General features: G+C 45.8%; 1 protein-coding gene across 1 annotated transcript in view; it reads right to left on the bottom strand.

Annotated features, from left to right (window-relative positions):
• Positions 1-13,481, bottom strand: part of yeats2 (YEATS domain containing 2) — an 86,242-nt gene that overhangs the window by 32,506 nt on the left and 40,255 nt on the right. The window contains exons 13-16 of the mRNA XM_065005646.1: positions 9,911-10,005; positions 5,067-5,261; positions 4,155-4,383; positions 3,852-4,013 (exon numbers count right to left, since the gene is read on the bottom strand). Of these exons, the coding sequence (XP_064861718.1) occupies positions 3,852-4,013; positions 4,155-4,383; positions 5,067-5,261; positions 9,911-10,005 (681 nt within the window). The remainder of the gene's footprint in view (positions 1-3,851; positions 4,014-4,154; positions 4,384-5,066; positions 5,262-9,910; positions 10,006-13,481) is intronic.

Genomic DNA, 13,481 nt, shown 5'->3' with positions numbered 1-13,481 from the left:
GGAGAGCTACCATCCTGTAGGTTCAACCCTGTTCCTGGAGAGCTACCATCCTGTAGGTTCAACCCTGTTCCTGGAGAGCTACCATCCTGTAGGTTCAACCCTGTTCCTGGAGAGCTACCATCATGTAGGTTCAACCCTGTTCCTGGAGAGCTACCATCCTGTAGGTTCAACCCTGTTCCTGGAGAGCTACCATCCTGTGGGTTCAACCCGGTTCCTGGAGAGCTACCTTCCTGTAGGTTCAACCCTGTTCCTGGAGAGCTACTATCCTGTAGGTTCAACCCTGTTCCTGGAGAGCTACCATCCTGTAGGTTCTACCATCCTGTGGGTTCCACCCTCCTGTACTCCAACCCTGTTCCTGGAGAGCTACCATCCTGAAGGTTCACTCCAACCCTGTTCCTGGAGAGCTACCATCCTGTAGGTTCAACCCTGTTCCTGGAGAGCTACCATCCTGAAGGTTCACTCCAACCCTGTTGCTGGAGAGCTACTATCCTGTAGGTTCAACCCTGTTCCTGGAGAGCTATTATCCTGTAGGTAAAACCCTGTTCCTGGAGAGCTACCTTCCTGTAGGTTCACTTCTGTTCCTGGAGAGCTACCATCCTGTAGGTTCAACCCTGTTCCTGGAGAGCTACCTTCCTGTAGGTTCCACCCTGTTCCTGGAGAGCTACCATCCTGTAGGTTCAACCCTGTTCCTGGAGAGCTACCTTCCTGTAGGTTCAACCCTGTTCCTGGAGAGCTACCATCCTGTAGGTTCAACCCTGTTCCTAGAGAGCTACCATCCTGTAGGTTCACTCCAACCCTGTTGCTGGAGAGCTACCATCCTGTAGGTTCAACCCTGTTCCTGGAGAGCTACCTTCCTGTAGGTTCAACCCTGTTCCTGGAGAGCTACTATCCTGTAGGTTCAACCCTGTTCCTGGAGAGCTACCTTCCTGTAGGTTCACTCCAACCCTGTTCCTAGAGAGCTACCATCCTGTAGGTTCACTCCAACCCTGTTCCTGGAGCGCTACCATCCTGAAGGTTCACTCCAACCATGTTCCTGGAGAGCTACCATCCTGTAGGTTCACTCCAACCCTGTTGCTGGAGAGCTACCTTCCTGTAGGTTCAACCCTGTTCCTGGAGAGCTACCTTCCTGTAGGTTCAACCCTGTTCCTGGAGAGCTACCATCCTGTAGGTTCAACCCTGTTCCTGGAGAGCTACCTTCCTGTAGGTTCAACCCTGTTCCTGGAGAGCTACCATCCTGTAGGTTCAACCCGGTTCCTGGAGAGCTACCTTCCTGTAGGTACACTCCAACCCTGTTCCTAGAGAGCTACCATCCTGTAGGTTCACTCCAACCCCGTTCCTGGAGCGCTACCATCCTGAAGGTTCACTCCAACCCTGTTCCTGGAGAGCTACCTTCCTGTAGGTTCAACCCTGTTCCTGGAGAGCTACCATCCTGTAGGTCCAACCCTGTTCCTGGAGAGCTACCATCCTGTAGGTTCAACCCTGTTCCTGGAGAGCTACCATCCTGTAGGTTCAACCCTGTTCCTGGAGAGCTACCATCCTGTAGGTTCAACCCTGTTCCTGGAGAGCTACCATCCTGTAGGTTCAACCCTGTTCCTGGAGAGCTACCATCCTGTAGGTTCAACCCTGTTCCTGGAGAGCTACCTTCCTGTAGGTTCAACCCTGTTCCTGGAGAGCTACCATCCTGTAGGTTCAACCCTGTTCCTGGAGAGCTACCATCCTGTAGGTTCACTCCAACCCTGTTCCTGGAGAGCTACCATCCTGTAGGTTCACTCCAACCCTGTTGCTGGAGAGCTACCATCCTGTAGGTTCAACCCTGTTCCTGGAGAGCTACTATCCTGTAGGTTCAACCCTGTTCCTGGAGAGCTACCATCCTGTAGGTTCAACCCTGTTCCTGAATAGCTATTATCCTGTAGGTTCAACCCTGTTCCTGGAGAGCTACCATCATGTAGGTTCAACCCTGTTCCTGAATAGCTATTATCCTGTAGGTTCAACCCTGTTCCTGGAGAGCTACCATCCTGTAGGTTCAACCCTGTTCCTGGAGAGCTACTATCCTGTAGGTTCAACCCTGTTCCTGGAGAGCTACCATCCTGTAGGTTCACTCCAACCCTGTTCCTGGAGCGCTACCATCCTGAAGGTTCACTCCAACCCTGTTCAGGAGAGCTACCATCCTGTAGGTTCAACCCTGTTCCTGGAGAGCTACCATCCTGTAGGTTCACTCCAACCCTGTTGCTGGAGAGCTACTATCCTGTAGGTTCAACCCTGTTCCTGGAGAGCTACCATCCTGAAGGTTCACTCCAACCCTGTTGCTGGAGAGCTACTATCCTGTAGGTTCAACCCTGTTCCTGGAGAGCTATTATCCTGTAGGTTCAACCCTGTTCCTGGAGAGCTACCTTCCTGTAGGTTCACTTCTGTTCCTGGAGAGCTACCATCCTGTAGGTTCAACCCTGTTCCTGGAGAGCTACCTTCCTGTAGGTTCCACCCTGTTCCTGGAGAGCTACCATCCTGTAGGTTCAACCCTGTTCCTGGAGAGCTACCTTCCTGTAGGTTCAACCCTGTTCCTGGAGAGCTACCATCCTGTAGGTTCAACCCTGTTCCTAGAGAGCTACCATCCTGTAGGTTCACTCCAACCCTGTTGCTGGAGAGCTACCATCCTGTAGGTTCAACCCTGTTCCTGGAGAGCTACCTTCCTGTAGGTTCAACCCTGTTCCTGGAGAGCTACTATCCTGTAGGTTCAACCCTGTTCCTGGAGAGCTACCTTCCTGTAGGTTCACTCCAACCCTGTTCCTAGAGAGCTACCATCCTGTAGGTTCACTCCAACCCTGTTCCTGGAGCGCTACCATCCTGAAGGTTCACTCCAACCATGTTCCTGGAGAGCTACCATCCTGTAGGTTCACTCCAACCCTGTTGCTGGAGAGCTACCTTCCTGTAGGTTCAACCCTGTTCCTGGAGAGCTACCTTCCTGTAGGTTCAACCCTGTTCCTGGAGAGCTACCATCCTGTAGGTTCAACCCTGTTCCTGGAGAGCTACCTTCCTGTAGGTTCAACCCTGTTCCTGGAGAGCTACCATCCTGTAGGTTCAACCCTGTTCCTGGAGAGCTACCATCCTGTAGGTTCAACCCTGTTCCTGGAGAGCTACCATCCTGTAGGTTCAACCCTGTTCCTGGAGAGCTACCTTCCTGTAGGTTCAACCCTGTTCCTGGAGAGCTACCATCCTGTAGGTTCAACCCTGTTCCTGGAGAGCTACCATCCTGTAGGTTCACTCCAACCCTGTTCCTGGAGAGCTACCATCCTGTAGGTTCACTCCAACCCTGTTGCTGGAGAGCTACCATCCTGTAGGTTCAACCCTGTTCCTGGAGAGCTACTATCCTGTAGGTTCAACCCTGTTCCTGGAGAGCTACCTTCCTGTAGGTTCACTCCAACCCTGTTCCCAGAGAGCTACCATCCTGTAGGTTCACTCCAACCCTGTTCCTGGAGAGCTACTATCCTGTAGGTTCAACCCGGTTCCTGGAGAGCTACCATCATGTAGGTTCACTCCAACCCTGTAAGCTGGTTGATCAGCTGAACCAGCTAAGTTACAACTGGGGATGGAGTGAAAACCTACAGATGGGTAGCTCTCCAGGAACAGGGTTGGAAAACCCTGACCTAGAGACTGCTATCCTATACAGACATAAACACATAAATAAACCTGCATTAATACACCAAAGAGGTGAAAAACCCCATGGCATATTCACTAGTCAGTTTGTTTATGTGACAAACTGGATTGGATACAAGGATGGGGTTGGAGAGGAAGAAGAACATAGGAAATGAAAGGAGAGGAGTTGGTGAGGATAATGAGGTGTCTGTGTGTTTTACCTGCTGAGTTGGAAGCTCTGAGGATGGCTCCCTGGGGAATGAGAAGCAGCTTGCCCTTCCCTGATGGGTTCTTGCTGTTGGTGGTGAGGTACAGCTTGGTGCCCGGGGGCAGGTTGGCAAGGTTGGCCAGGTTGTTGGCTGGCAGCTGGAGGGTAGCCATCACTGTGGAGAGAGAGAGGGGGGAGAGAGTTTGTCTGTCAAGAGTGTTTGTTTGTGTTTACGTGTCAGCATGTCTCAAATAAACAGGCACCTTTTCCCAATGTTTGTATGCGTGTGAACGAACAAAAGTGAAGTGACCCTCACCTCCGCTCTTTCCTGTTCCCCCTGCGGCCCCCGTTGCCTTAGCAACAACCTGCTGACCCACGATGCTACCAGCCGCTCCGCTGACGATGGCCTTGGCGACCCCCTGGGCGACCACCTGCTTCCCGCCAATCACCTTGGAAACGGAGGGGTTGCCCTTGGCGACCAGGATCTGTCCGCTGCTGATGGCCACCTGCTTCACCGCTGCCTGTAGGGCAGGGATACCCAGAACCTGGAGAGGGGGAACATTGGAAATGTAGTTTTACAGTTCAAAGCCTTTGCTCTCTGATACCGTGCTCACTGGCTGTGTGTGTGTGCATTTCAAATCAAAATGATGCTTATTGTTCACGTACACATTTTAGCAGATGTTAAAGCGGGTGCAAATAAATGATTATGTTATTTGAGCCTAACAAAGCAGTACAATATCAAACAAGTACATAAACAAAATACAAAAAATGTATAAATCAATAAATGTCGGTATGAATCCAATTAACAACCCAAATAGCACTGTTAGAGTAATCTAAATGCAATCTACACGTATCTACACAGGGTGAATTTACACTAGATATACTAAGAATGATATGTACAGCAGTAGATATAGAGTGAGCTATTATATTATACATTTGCGGTGAGTATAAACAGTATCATTAAATGCAATGTACAGTAGTAGAAATATTAGAATGAGCTATGTCGAGAATACAGTATTTAAATATACAGTACAAAACCACATGGCAAAATGGATAGAATTCCAGGAATTCTTCCGGACCAGAGTCTGGAACATAAATATATGTATTTAAGTGGTGCGTATAGACAGTATGTGAATAGAAAAGGTGTGTATAGCAGTAGTTACATAGGATGAGCCATGACTAGAAGTTCAAGTGTGTGTGTGTATGTGTCCGTGTGTGTGTCTGATACCTTGCTGGGTGGGGCCCCTGCCCCGCTGGCCCCTCCTGTCTGTTTCTGTGGCGACATGGAGATCACGTGACCTCCCTTCACTGCGACAAATTGCTGCGTTGCTGCGGCGGCGGTCTGCTGGGCTGCCGTTACCGAGGAAACCATCTGCTGCTGGTGCTGAGTGGGAACCTCCCCCGGCTCCTGCTTGATAATGACCTGCAGAAGTCAGAGAAAGAACATTACCACAAGGACTACCCGTGCTAGAAGCAACCCTTTAAAAATGATTCACACCCCTTGACTTCTCCACATTTTGTTGTGTTACAGCCTGAGTTTCAAAATGGATACAACTTAGATTTTTTGTCACTAGCCTACACACACACAATACCCCATAAAGTCAAAGTGGAATTATGGTTTTTACTAATTTTTCACAAATTAATGCTGAAATGTCTTGAGTCAATAAGTATTCATTCCCTTTGTTGTGGCAAGCCTAAATAAGTTAATGAGTACACATTTGCTAAACAAGCCACATAAGTTGCATGGACTCAATAATGCAGAAATAGTGTTTAACATGATTTTTGAATGACTACCTCATCTCTGTACCCCACACATACAATTATCTTTAAAAGTCCCTTAGCCGAGCAGTGAATTTCAAACACAGATTCAAACCACAAAGACCAGGAAGGTTGTCCAACGCCTCACAAAGGGCACCTATTGGAATATAGGTCAAAATAAAGCAGACATTGAATATCTCTTTGAGCATGTTGAAGTTATTAAATGGTGTATTGATGGTGTATCAATACAAGCAGTCACTACAAAGATACAGGGGTCCTAACTCAGTTGCCGCAGAGGAAGGAAACCGCTCAGGGATTTCACCATGAGGCCAATGGTGACTTTAAGACAGATACAGAGTTAAATGACTGTGGATGAATCACAAACATTGCAGAAAGGGTGGCTACTTTGAAGAATCTCTAATATAAAATATATTTGGATTTGTTTAACACTTTTTTGGTTATTACATGATTCCATATGTGTTATTTCATAGTTGTGATGTATTCACTATTATTCTACAATGTAGAATATAGTAAAAATAAAGAAAAACCCTTGAATGAGTAGGTGTGTCCAAACTTTTGACTGGTACTGTATATGTACTGCAACTATTGCAAGATCTGAAAATGGTTGTCTAACAATGATCAAGAACCAATTTCACAGTTTGACGCATTTAAAAAAAAAGAATAAATGAACAAATGCTGCACAAAACAGGTGTGGAAAGCACTTAGAGACTTTTTTAACCCACTTTGAATTCAGGCTGTAAACAGAACAAAATGTGGAATAAGTCAAGAGGTATTCAAATTCTGTCCCCTTCGAAACAGGCTAGAAAAAAACAGCAAAGCAAAAAAGAGTGAGCACTCACCATTGGTTAGTTAATACAATAAGTCAATATCATTGTTGTGATTAGGCATTGGTTTTAATGACAGCGACTGACAGATCACAAAGGACCCTGCTTTATTTTCAGCCCCCGCAGAGAGAGAAGGCTTGGTGCTGCCCAGCAGAGAAAGAAACAGTGCTGTGGGTTCAGGTTTGATGCTGAGTATCACAGCAGCACCGCGTTCCTGCCTACAGTACTGTCGGAATTCATCTGCCCTGAAATTGGGTTTCATCATCTGTGGAGAGTTTGGGGAGTGGGTTGATTTTATTACAGGGGTTTGACACCATCTCTGTGTGTTTTTTGGGGGTTATACTATCCTTGTGGGGACCAGAAGTCCTCAAAAGGATAGTACAAGGAACATTCAGACCTGTGGGTCCCCACAAGGAAAAAGGCTATTTTAGGCTTAGGAGTTAGAGATACAATTAGGGTTAGGTTTAAGTTAGGTTAAGGGTTACATTTAGGGGTTAGGGAAACAATTAGGGTTAGGCTTAAGTTAGGTTAAGGGTTACATTTAGGGGTTAGAGATACAATTAGGGTTAGGTTTAAGTTAGGTTAAGGGTTACATTTAGGAGTTAGGGAAAGTATAATTTTTTAATGGGAATCAATTGTTTGGTCCCCACAAGGAGAGCAAAACAAACACGTGTGTTTAGATATAGAACCTTGCAGTTATTCCCTCTGCAATGCAATTCCCTTTTAGAATGATGTCCCAGTTAAATGTCTTGCCAAGTGGCTGCCTACAGCTGCTGAAGATAGCACCCTGGCAGAGTGGCACACTATTAATAATACACAGAGCGAGAGAGCGAGAGTGTTGTTCAAGGGAGGAAGTGTCTACAGAGACAGGAAGTCACTATACCACACAGACTGCTGGGTTGGCTCTGACATAAATCTCCTGGAAGCTCAACACGGTTAGGTCTGAAAGAGTTCTATGAAAAGTACTCATGACAGGTTAAGACTTTAGTGATCAAAGTCATTCATGGAAGACTCCTGTGTATTCAGGGTTTAAAATGGAAAGGGGCAATCTGCAGTTGAAATAATAACAAGGCATATCCCACCACTTGGGTAAAAAGCTAAGGGGTTGGGGCTGGAGAAATGTAACCACTCTCAGACTCATAGGCATTGCCAAAAGTATGTGGACACCTGCCTGTCGAACATCACAGTCCAAAATCATGGGAATTAATACGGCGTTGGTCCTATAACAGCCTCCACTCTTCTGGGAAGGCTTCCACTAGATGTTGGAACACTGCTGTGGGGACTTGGTTCCATTCCGCCACAAGAGTATTAGTGAGTTCGGACACTGTTGTTGGTCGTTTAGGCCTGGCTCGCAGTCGGCGCTCCAATTCATCCCAAAGGTGTTAGATGGGGTTGAGATCAGGGCTCTGTGCAGGCCAGTCAGGTTTTTCCACACTGATCTCGACAAACATTTCTGTTTACAGGGGCATTGTCATGCTAAAACAGGACAGGGCCTTCCCCAAACTGTTGCCACAAAGTTGGAAGCATAGAATCGTTGTATTGCTGTAGCGTTAAGATTTCTCTTCACTGGAACTAAGGGGCCTAGCAAGAGCCATGAAAAACAGCCCAAGACCATTATTCCTCCTCCACCAAACTTTACAGTTGGCACTATGCATTGGGGAAGGTAGCTTTATCCCACTCCAACCAACGCTTGGCATTGCGCATGGTGATCTCAAGCGAGTGTGTGGCTGCTGGCCATGAAAACCCATTTTATGAAGATCCCAACAAACAGTTATTGTGCTGGCGTTGCTTCCAGAGGCAGTTTGGACCTCGGTAGTGTGTTGCAACCGAGGACAGACCATTTGTAAACACAATGCCCTTCAGCACTGCTAGTTGATGATAATCCTAGTCATATTACTAACCCTGCTAGTTGATGATAATCCTAGTCATATTAGTAACCCTGCTAGTTGATGATAATCCTAGTCATATTAGTAACCCTGCTAGTTGATGATAATCCTAGTCATATTAGTAACCCTGCTAGTTGATGATAATCCTAGTTATGTTAGCAACCCTGCTAGTTGATGATAATCCTAGTCATATTAGTAACCCTGCTAGTTGATGATAATCCTAGTCATATTAGTAACCCTGCTAGTTGATGATAATCCTAGTCATATTAGAGCGTTGTCAGATGGTCCGTTTATAAATTCAGAGCGTTGTCAGATGTTCCGTTTGTAAATTCAGAGCGTTGTCAGATGGTCCGTTTGTAAATTCAGAGCGTTAGTTCTCGGAGCGCACACGCTCGGGCCGAGGAGTAGTGTTGATTTGAGCGTTCTCACCTTACAACGGCAGTCAAGCACCCAAGCTAACGTCGGCTAGCTTGCTAGACACAAATGAGAAGACTCTGACCATTTTACTCGCCCTAGCAGAGCTGGTTAGGCTGTTTTCATGTTATCTAGAGCGTTGGTGACTAACTGTGCTGCTGGCAACAATTTAATTACGCTTTTTGTAGACGTTTACTGACACCGGCCATATTCAACAGGTGTTGAGCGCTCTTAAATTCATTATTCTGCGCTCTGGTAGTCAGACGAGAGTGCTCTGGAATCCGAGTAGATAGCCAGAGCGAATTTACGAAAGCATCCATTGAAAACGCACAATGACTATACCATTTAGCTAAGCTAAGAATGACGGGAATAACCAAGTCAATAAACGCTGGGTCGTTAGTTAGATAGCCTATAGTTAATATACTGGCAAGTTTGATATATAAGTAGCTAGCTAACATACCGGTACATACTGCTGTAATGATATGCTATGTGGTTCGTAAGGACAGCGTAGTTAACAAATTGTCAACCAACATATGCTGTAAGGTAATTTATTTGAAAAGTCATTACTTTATTACATTGTTCAACATTTGAACTTGTATCCGCTCTCATTGTACTTTGTCTGCATATTTACGCCAAATCTGAACACGATGTGAAGCCACGCCCATTTCCTGAAGAACTGCATATGGGCCCTAAAGTACGGAAATAGTGTCCTCTGCATGTATACTTCATATTTTAGCGAATTTAGTACGACATCCGGGAACTTTTGGCATACTAACTACATCATACTATGACCAATAACCATACTATATACTCAATTCACCTCACAAATTGCACAGTTAGTGCAGTTAGTATGAGTATTCAAACACAGCTAATGTGACTCTGTTTATCTGTGTATAATGTGAAGCACAAATAAGCATCTAATGACTCACTTAGCTGTTCTATGAGTTGTCTGAGGCAGGTGTTAGATTACGCGTGTTTTCAAGTGCAACGTTAATAACAATGGTTTTGGTAAACAATTCTGAGATTGAACAATGCTCCTGTGAAGGTTCTAACAATGAACTTAGCCACAAGATGCTTTTGGGAAATCGGGCCCTGGATATTAAACGTTATTCCTGAATATTTTACCGTGGTGACCCAGCCATTGTCTATGTCAGCTCTGTGTAACTCACCTTGACCCCTGAGGACAGGAAGCTGCCTGTGTGAACCTTGGGGGCCGGAGAGCGAGTCCCCTGGGCCGCAACCGACTGCTTGGCTGTGGGACTTCCTGTAAGACAGAAACCATCAATCAATTATCTAAATGTATTTTGGTCACTGCCTGAGACTGGGTCCTGGTAATGACATCTGTCAGGTTCACAGTGATATTGAATTCAAAAGCTTAAGGTGGGTTACAGCACTAAAACTAAGCTATTGAGAGAAAAAGAGAAACTAAGGAAAACTAAGTGAATCAGCTCAAACTCCAACATCAGCTTGAAATAACCTGGAACACTTTAAACCTCTCCGCCCGCCCTGGATCAGTTGAAACTAAGCGTTGGTGGATGTATGGGATATGGGAGAGGCTGTGTGGGAGAGCAGAGCACATGACTGGAATGTGAATGGTAGCTACAAAGCGCTGAAGTACAGCAGTGGGAGAATGTGATTTCACTGTGCTCCACTTGAGATTGACACTGATACATTGAACGGCCAAATGCCAACACACACATTCTGTAATTGAATTTACAATGAAGCGTAGCCTAGTCAGTATACACCAGGGATGGGCAACTGGCAGCCCTGTGCACAAAATAATGTAAGCCCCGGATCAAATGACAAAAACAAAAAATATATACAATGCATTCGGAAAGAATTCAGACCCGATTACTTTTTACACATTTTGTTACGTTACAACCTCATTCTAAAATGGATTAAATATTTTTTTCCCCTCATCAACCTACACACAATACCCCATAATAACAAAGTGAAAACAGGTTTTTAGATTTCTTAGATAAAAACAACAAAAAAACAAAAGGAAAAACATATTTACATAAGTATTCAGACCATTTTGAGACTCGAAATTGAGCTCAGGTGCATCCTGTTTCCACTGATCATCCATGAGATGGTTCTACAACTTGATTGGAGTCCACCTGTGGTAAATTCAATTGATTGGACATGAATTGGAAAGGCACACACCTGTCTATATTAAGGTCCCACAGAGTCAGAGAAAAAAACCAAGCCATGAGGTTGAAGGAATTGTCCGTAGAGCTCCGAGACAGGATTGTGTTGAGGCACAGATCTGAGGAACGGTACCTAAAAAATTTGGCAGAATTGAAGGTGTCCAAGAACACAGTGGCCTCCATCTTCCTAGAGCTCGCCGCCCAGCCAAACTGAACAATCGGGGGAGAAGGGCCTTGGTCAGGGAGGAGACCAAGAACCCAATGGACAGAGCTCCAGAGTTCCTCTGTGGAGATGGGAGAACCTTCCAAAAGGACAAACATCTCTGCACCTCTCCACCAATCAGGCCTTTATGGTAGAGTGGCCAGAGGGAAGCAACTCATCAGTAAAAGGCACGACATCCTGCTTGGAGTTTGCCAAGAAGTCTAAAGGACTCTGACCAAGAAAGAAGATTCTCTGGTCTGGTGAAACCAAGGTGAGCCACCCTTTGCCTTGATGACAGCGTAGCACACTCTTGGCATTCTCTCAACCAGTTTCATGAGATAGTTACCTGGAATGCATTTCAGTAAACAGGTGTGCCTTAAGTTAATTTGTGGAATTTCTTTCTTTCTTAATGCGTTTGAGCCAATCAGTTGTGTTGTGACAAGATAGGGGTGGTATACAGAAGACAGCCTTATTTGGTAAAAGACTAAGTCCATATTATGGAAAGATTAAGCTCAAATAAGCAAAGAGAAACGACAGTCATCATTACTTTAAAACATGAAGGTCAGTCAATCTGGAAAATTACAAGAACTTTGAAAGTTTCTTCAAGTGCAGTCGCAAAAACCGCTATGATGAAACTGGCTCTAATGTGGACCGCCACAGGAAAGGAAGACCCAGAGTCACCTCTGCTGCAGAGGATAAGTTCATTAGAGTTACCAGCCTCAGAAATTGCAGCCCAAATAAATGCTACACAGTGTTTAAGTAACAGAAAAATATCAACATCAACTGTTCTGAGAAGACTGCGTGAATCAGGCCTTCATAGTTGAATTGATGCAACAACAAAAAACAACTAAAGGACACCAATAAGAAGAGACTTGCTTGGGCCAAGAAACTCGAACAATGGACATTAGACAGGTGGAAATCTGTTCTTCGGTCTGATGAGTCTGATGAAGATTTTTGGTTCCAACCGCTGTGTCTTTGTGAGATGTGGTGTGGGTGAATGGATGATCTCCGCATGTGTATTTCCCACCGTAAAGCATGGAGGAGGAGGTGTTATGGTGTAGGGGTTCTTTGCTGGTGATACTGTCTGTGATTTATTTAACCAGCATGGCTACCACAGCATTCTGCAGCGATACCCCATCCATTAGATGACCTGGGCCCCACAATCTCCCGACCTCAACCCAATTGAGATGGTTTGGGATGAGATGGACCGCAGAGTGAAGGACAAACAGTCAACAAGTGCTCAGCATAAGTAAGAACTCCTTCTAGACACTTGGAAAAGCATTCCTCATAAAGCTGGTTGAGAGAATGCCAAGAGTGTGCAAAGCTGTCATCAAGGCAAAGGGTGGCTACTTTGAAGATTCTTAAATAAACCCAGCAAAAAAAGAAACGTCCTCTCACTGTCAACGGCGTTTATATTCAGCAAACTTAACATGTGTAAATATTTGTATGAACATAACAAGATTCAACAACTGAGACATAAACTGAAAAAGTTCCACAGACATGTGACTAACAGAAATGGAATAATGTGTCCTTGAACAAAGGGGGGGGGGGGAGTCAAAATCAAAAGTAACAGTCAGTATCTGCCAGTCAGTATTTGCCAGTTCTTGCTGTGAGATGTTACCCGCTCTTCCACAAAGGCACCCTCCGATCCAACAGGTCCCAGACGTGCTTAATGGGATTGAGATCCGGGCTCTTTGCTGGCCATGTCAGAACACTGACATTCCTGTCCTGCAGGAAATCACGCACAGAATGAGCAATATGGCTGGTGGCATTGTCATGCTGGAGGGTCATGTCAGGATGAGCCTGCAGGAAGGGTACCACATGAGGGAGGAGGAGGTCTTCCCTGTAACACACAGTGTTGAGATTGCCTGCAATGACAACAAGCTCAGTCCGATGATGCTGTGACACACCGCACCAGACAATGACGGACCCTCCACCTCCAAAACGATCCCGCTCCAGAGTACAGAGGTGAAACACTCATTCGTTGGACGATAATTGCGAATCCGACCATCATCCCTGGTGAGACAAAACTGCGACTCGTCAGTGAAGAGCACTTTTTGCCAGTCCTGTTTGTGTCCAAAGACGACGTTGTTGCTGGTGATGTCTGGTGAGGACCTGCCTTACAACAGGCCTACAAGCCCTCAGTCCAGCCTCTCTCAGCAGATTGTGGACAGTCTGAGCACTGATGGAGGAATTGTGCGTTCCTGGTGTAACTCGGGCAGTTGTTGTTGCCATCCTGTACCTGTCCTGCAGGTGGGATGTTTGGATGTACCGATCCTGTTACACATGGTCTGCCACTGCGAGCACGATCAGCTGTCCGTCCTGTCTCCCTGTAGCGCTGTCTTGGGAGTCTCACAGTACGGACATTGTAATGTATTGCCCTGGCCACAT

The sequence above is a fragment of the Oncorhynchus nerka genome, linkage group LG20, assembly GCF_034236695.1.
Source record: "Oncorhynchus nerka isolate Pitt River linkage group LG20, Oner_Uvic_2.0, whole genome shotgun sequence".
In the NCBI taxonomy this organism is placed as follows: Eukaryota; Metazoa; Chordata; class Actinopteri; order Salmoniformes; family Salmonidae; genus Oncorhynchus; species Oncorhynchus nerka.
This window is presented reverse-complemented; position numbering and strand designations above follow the sequence as displayed.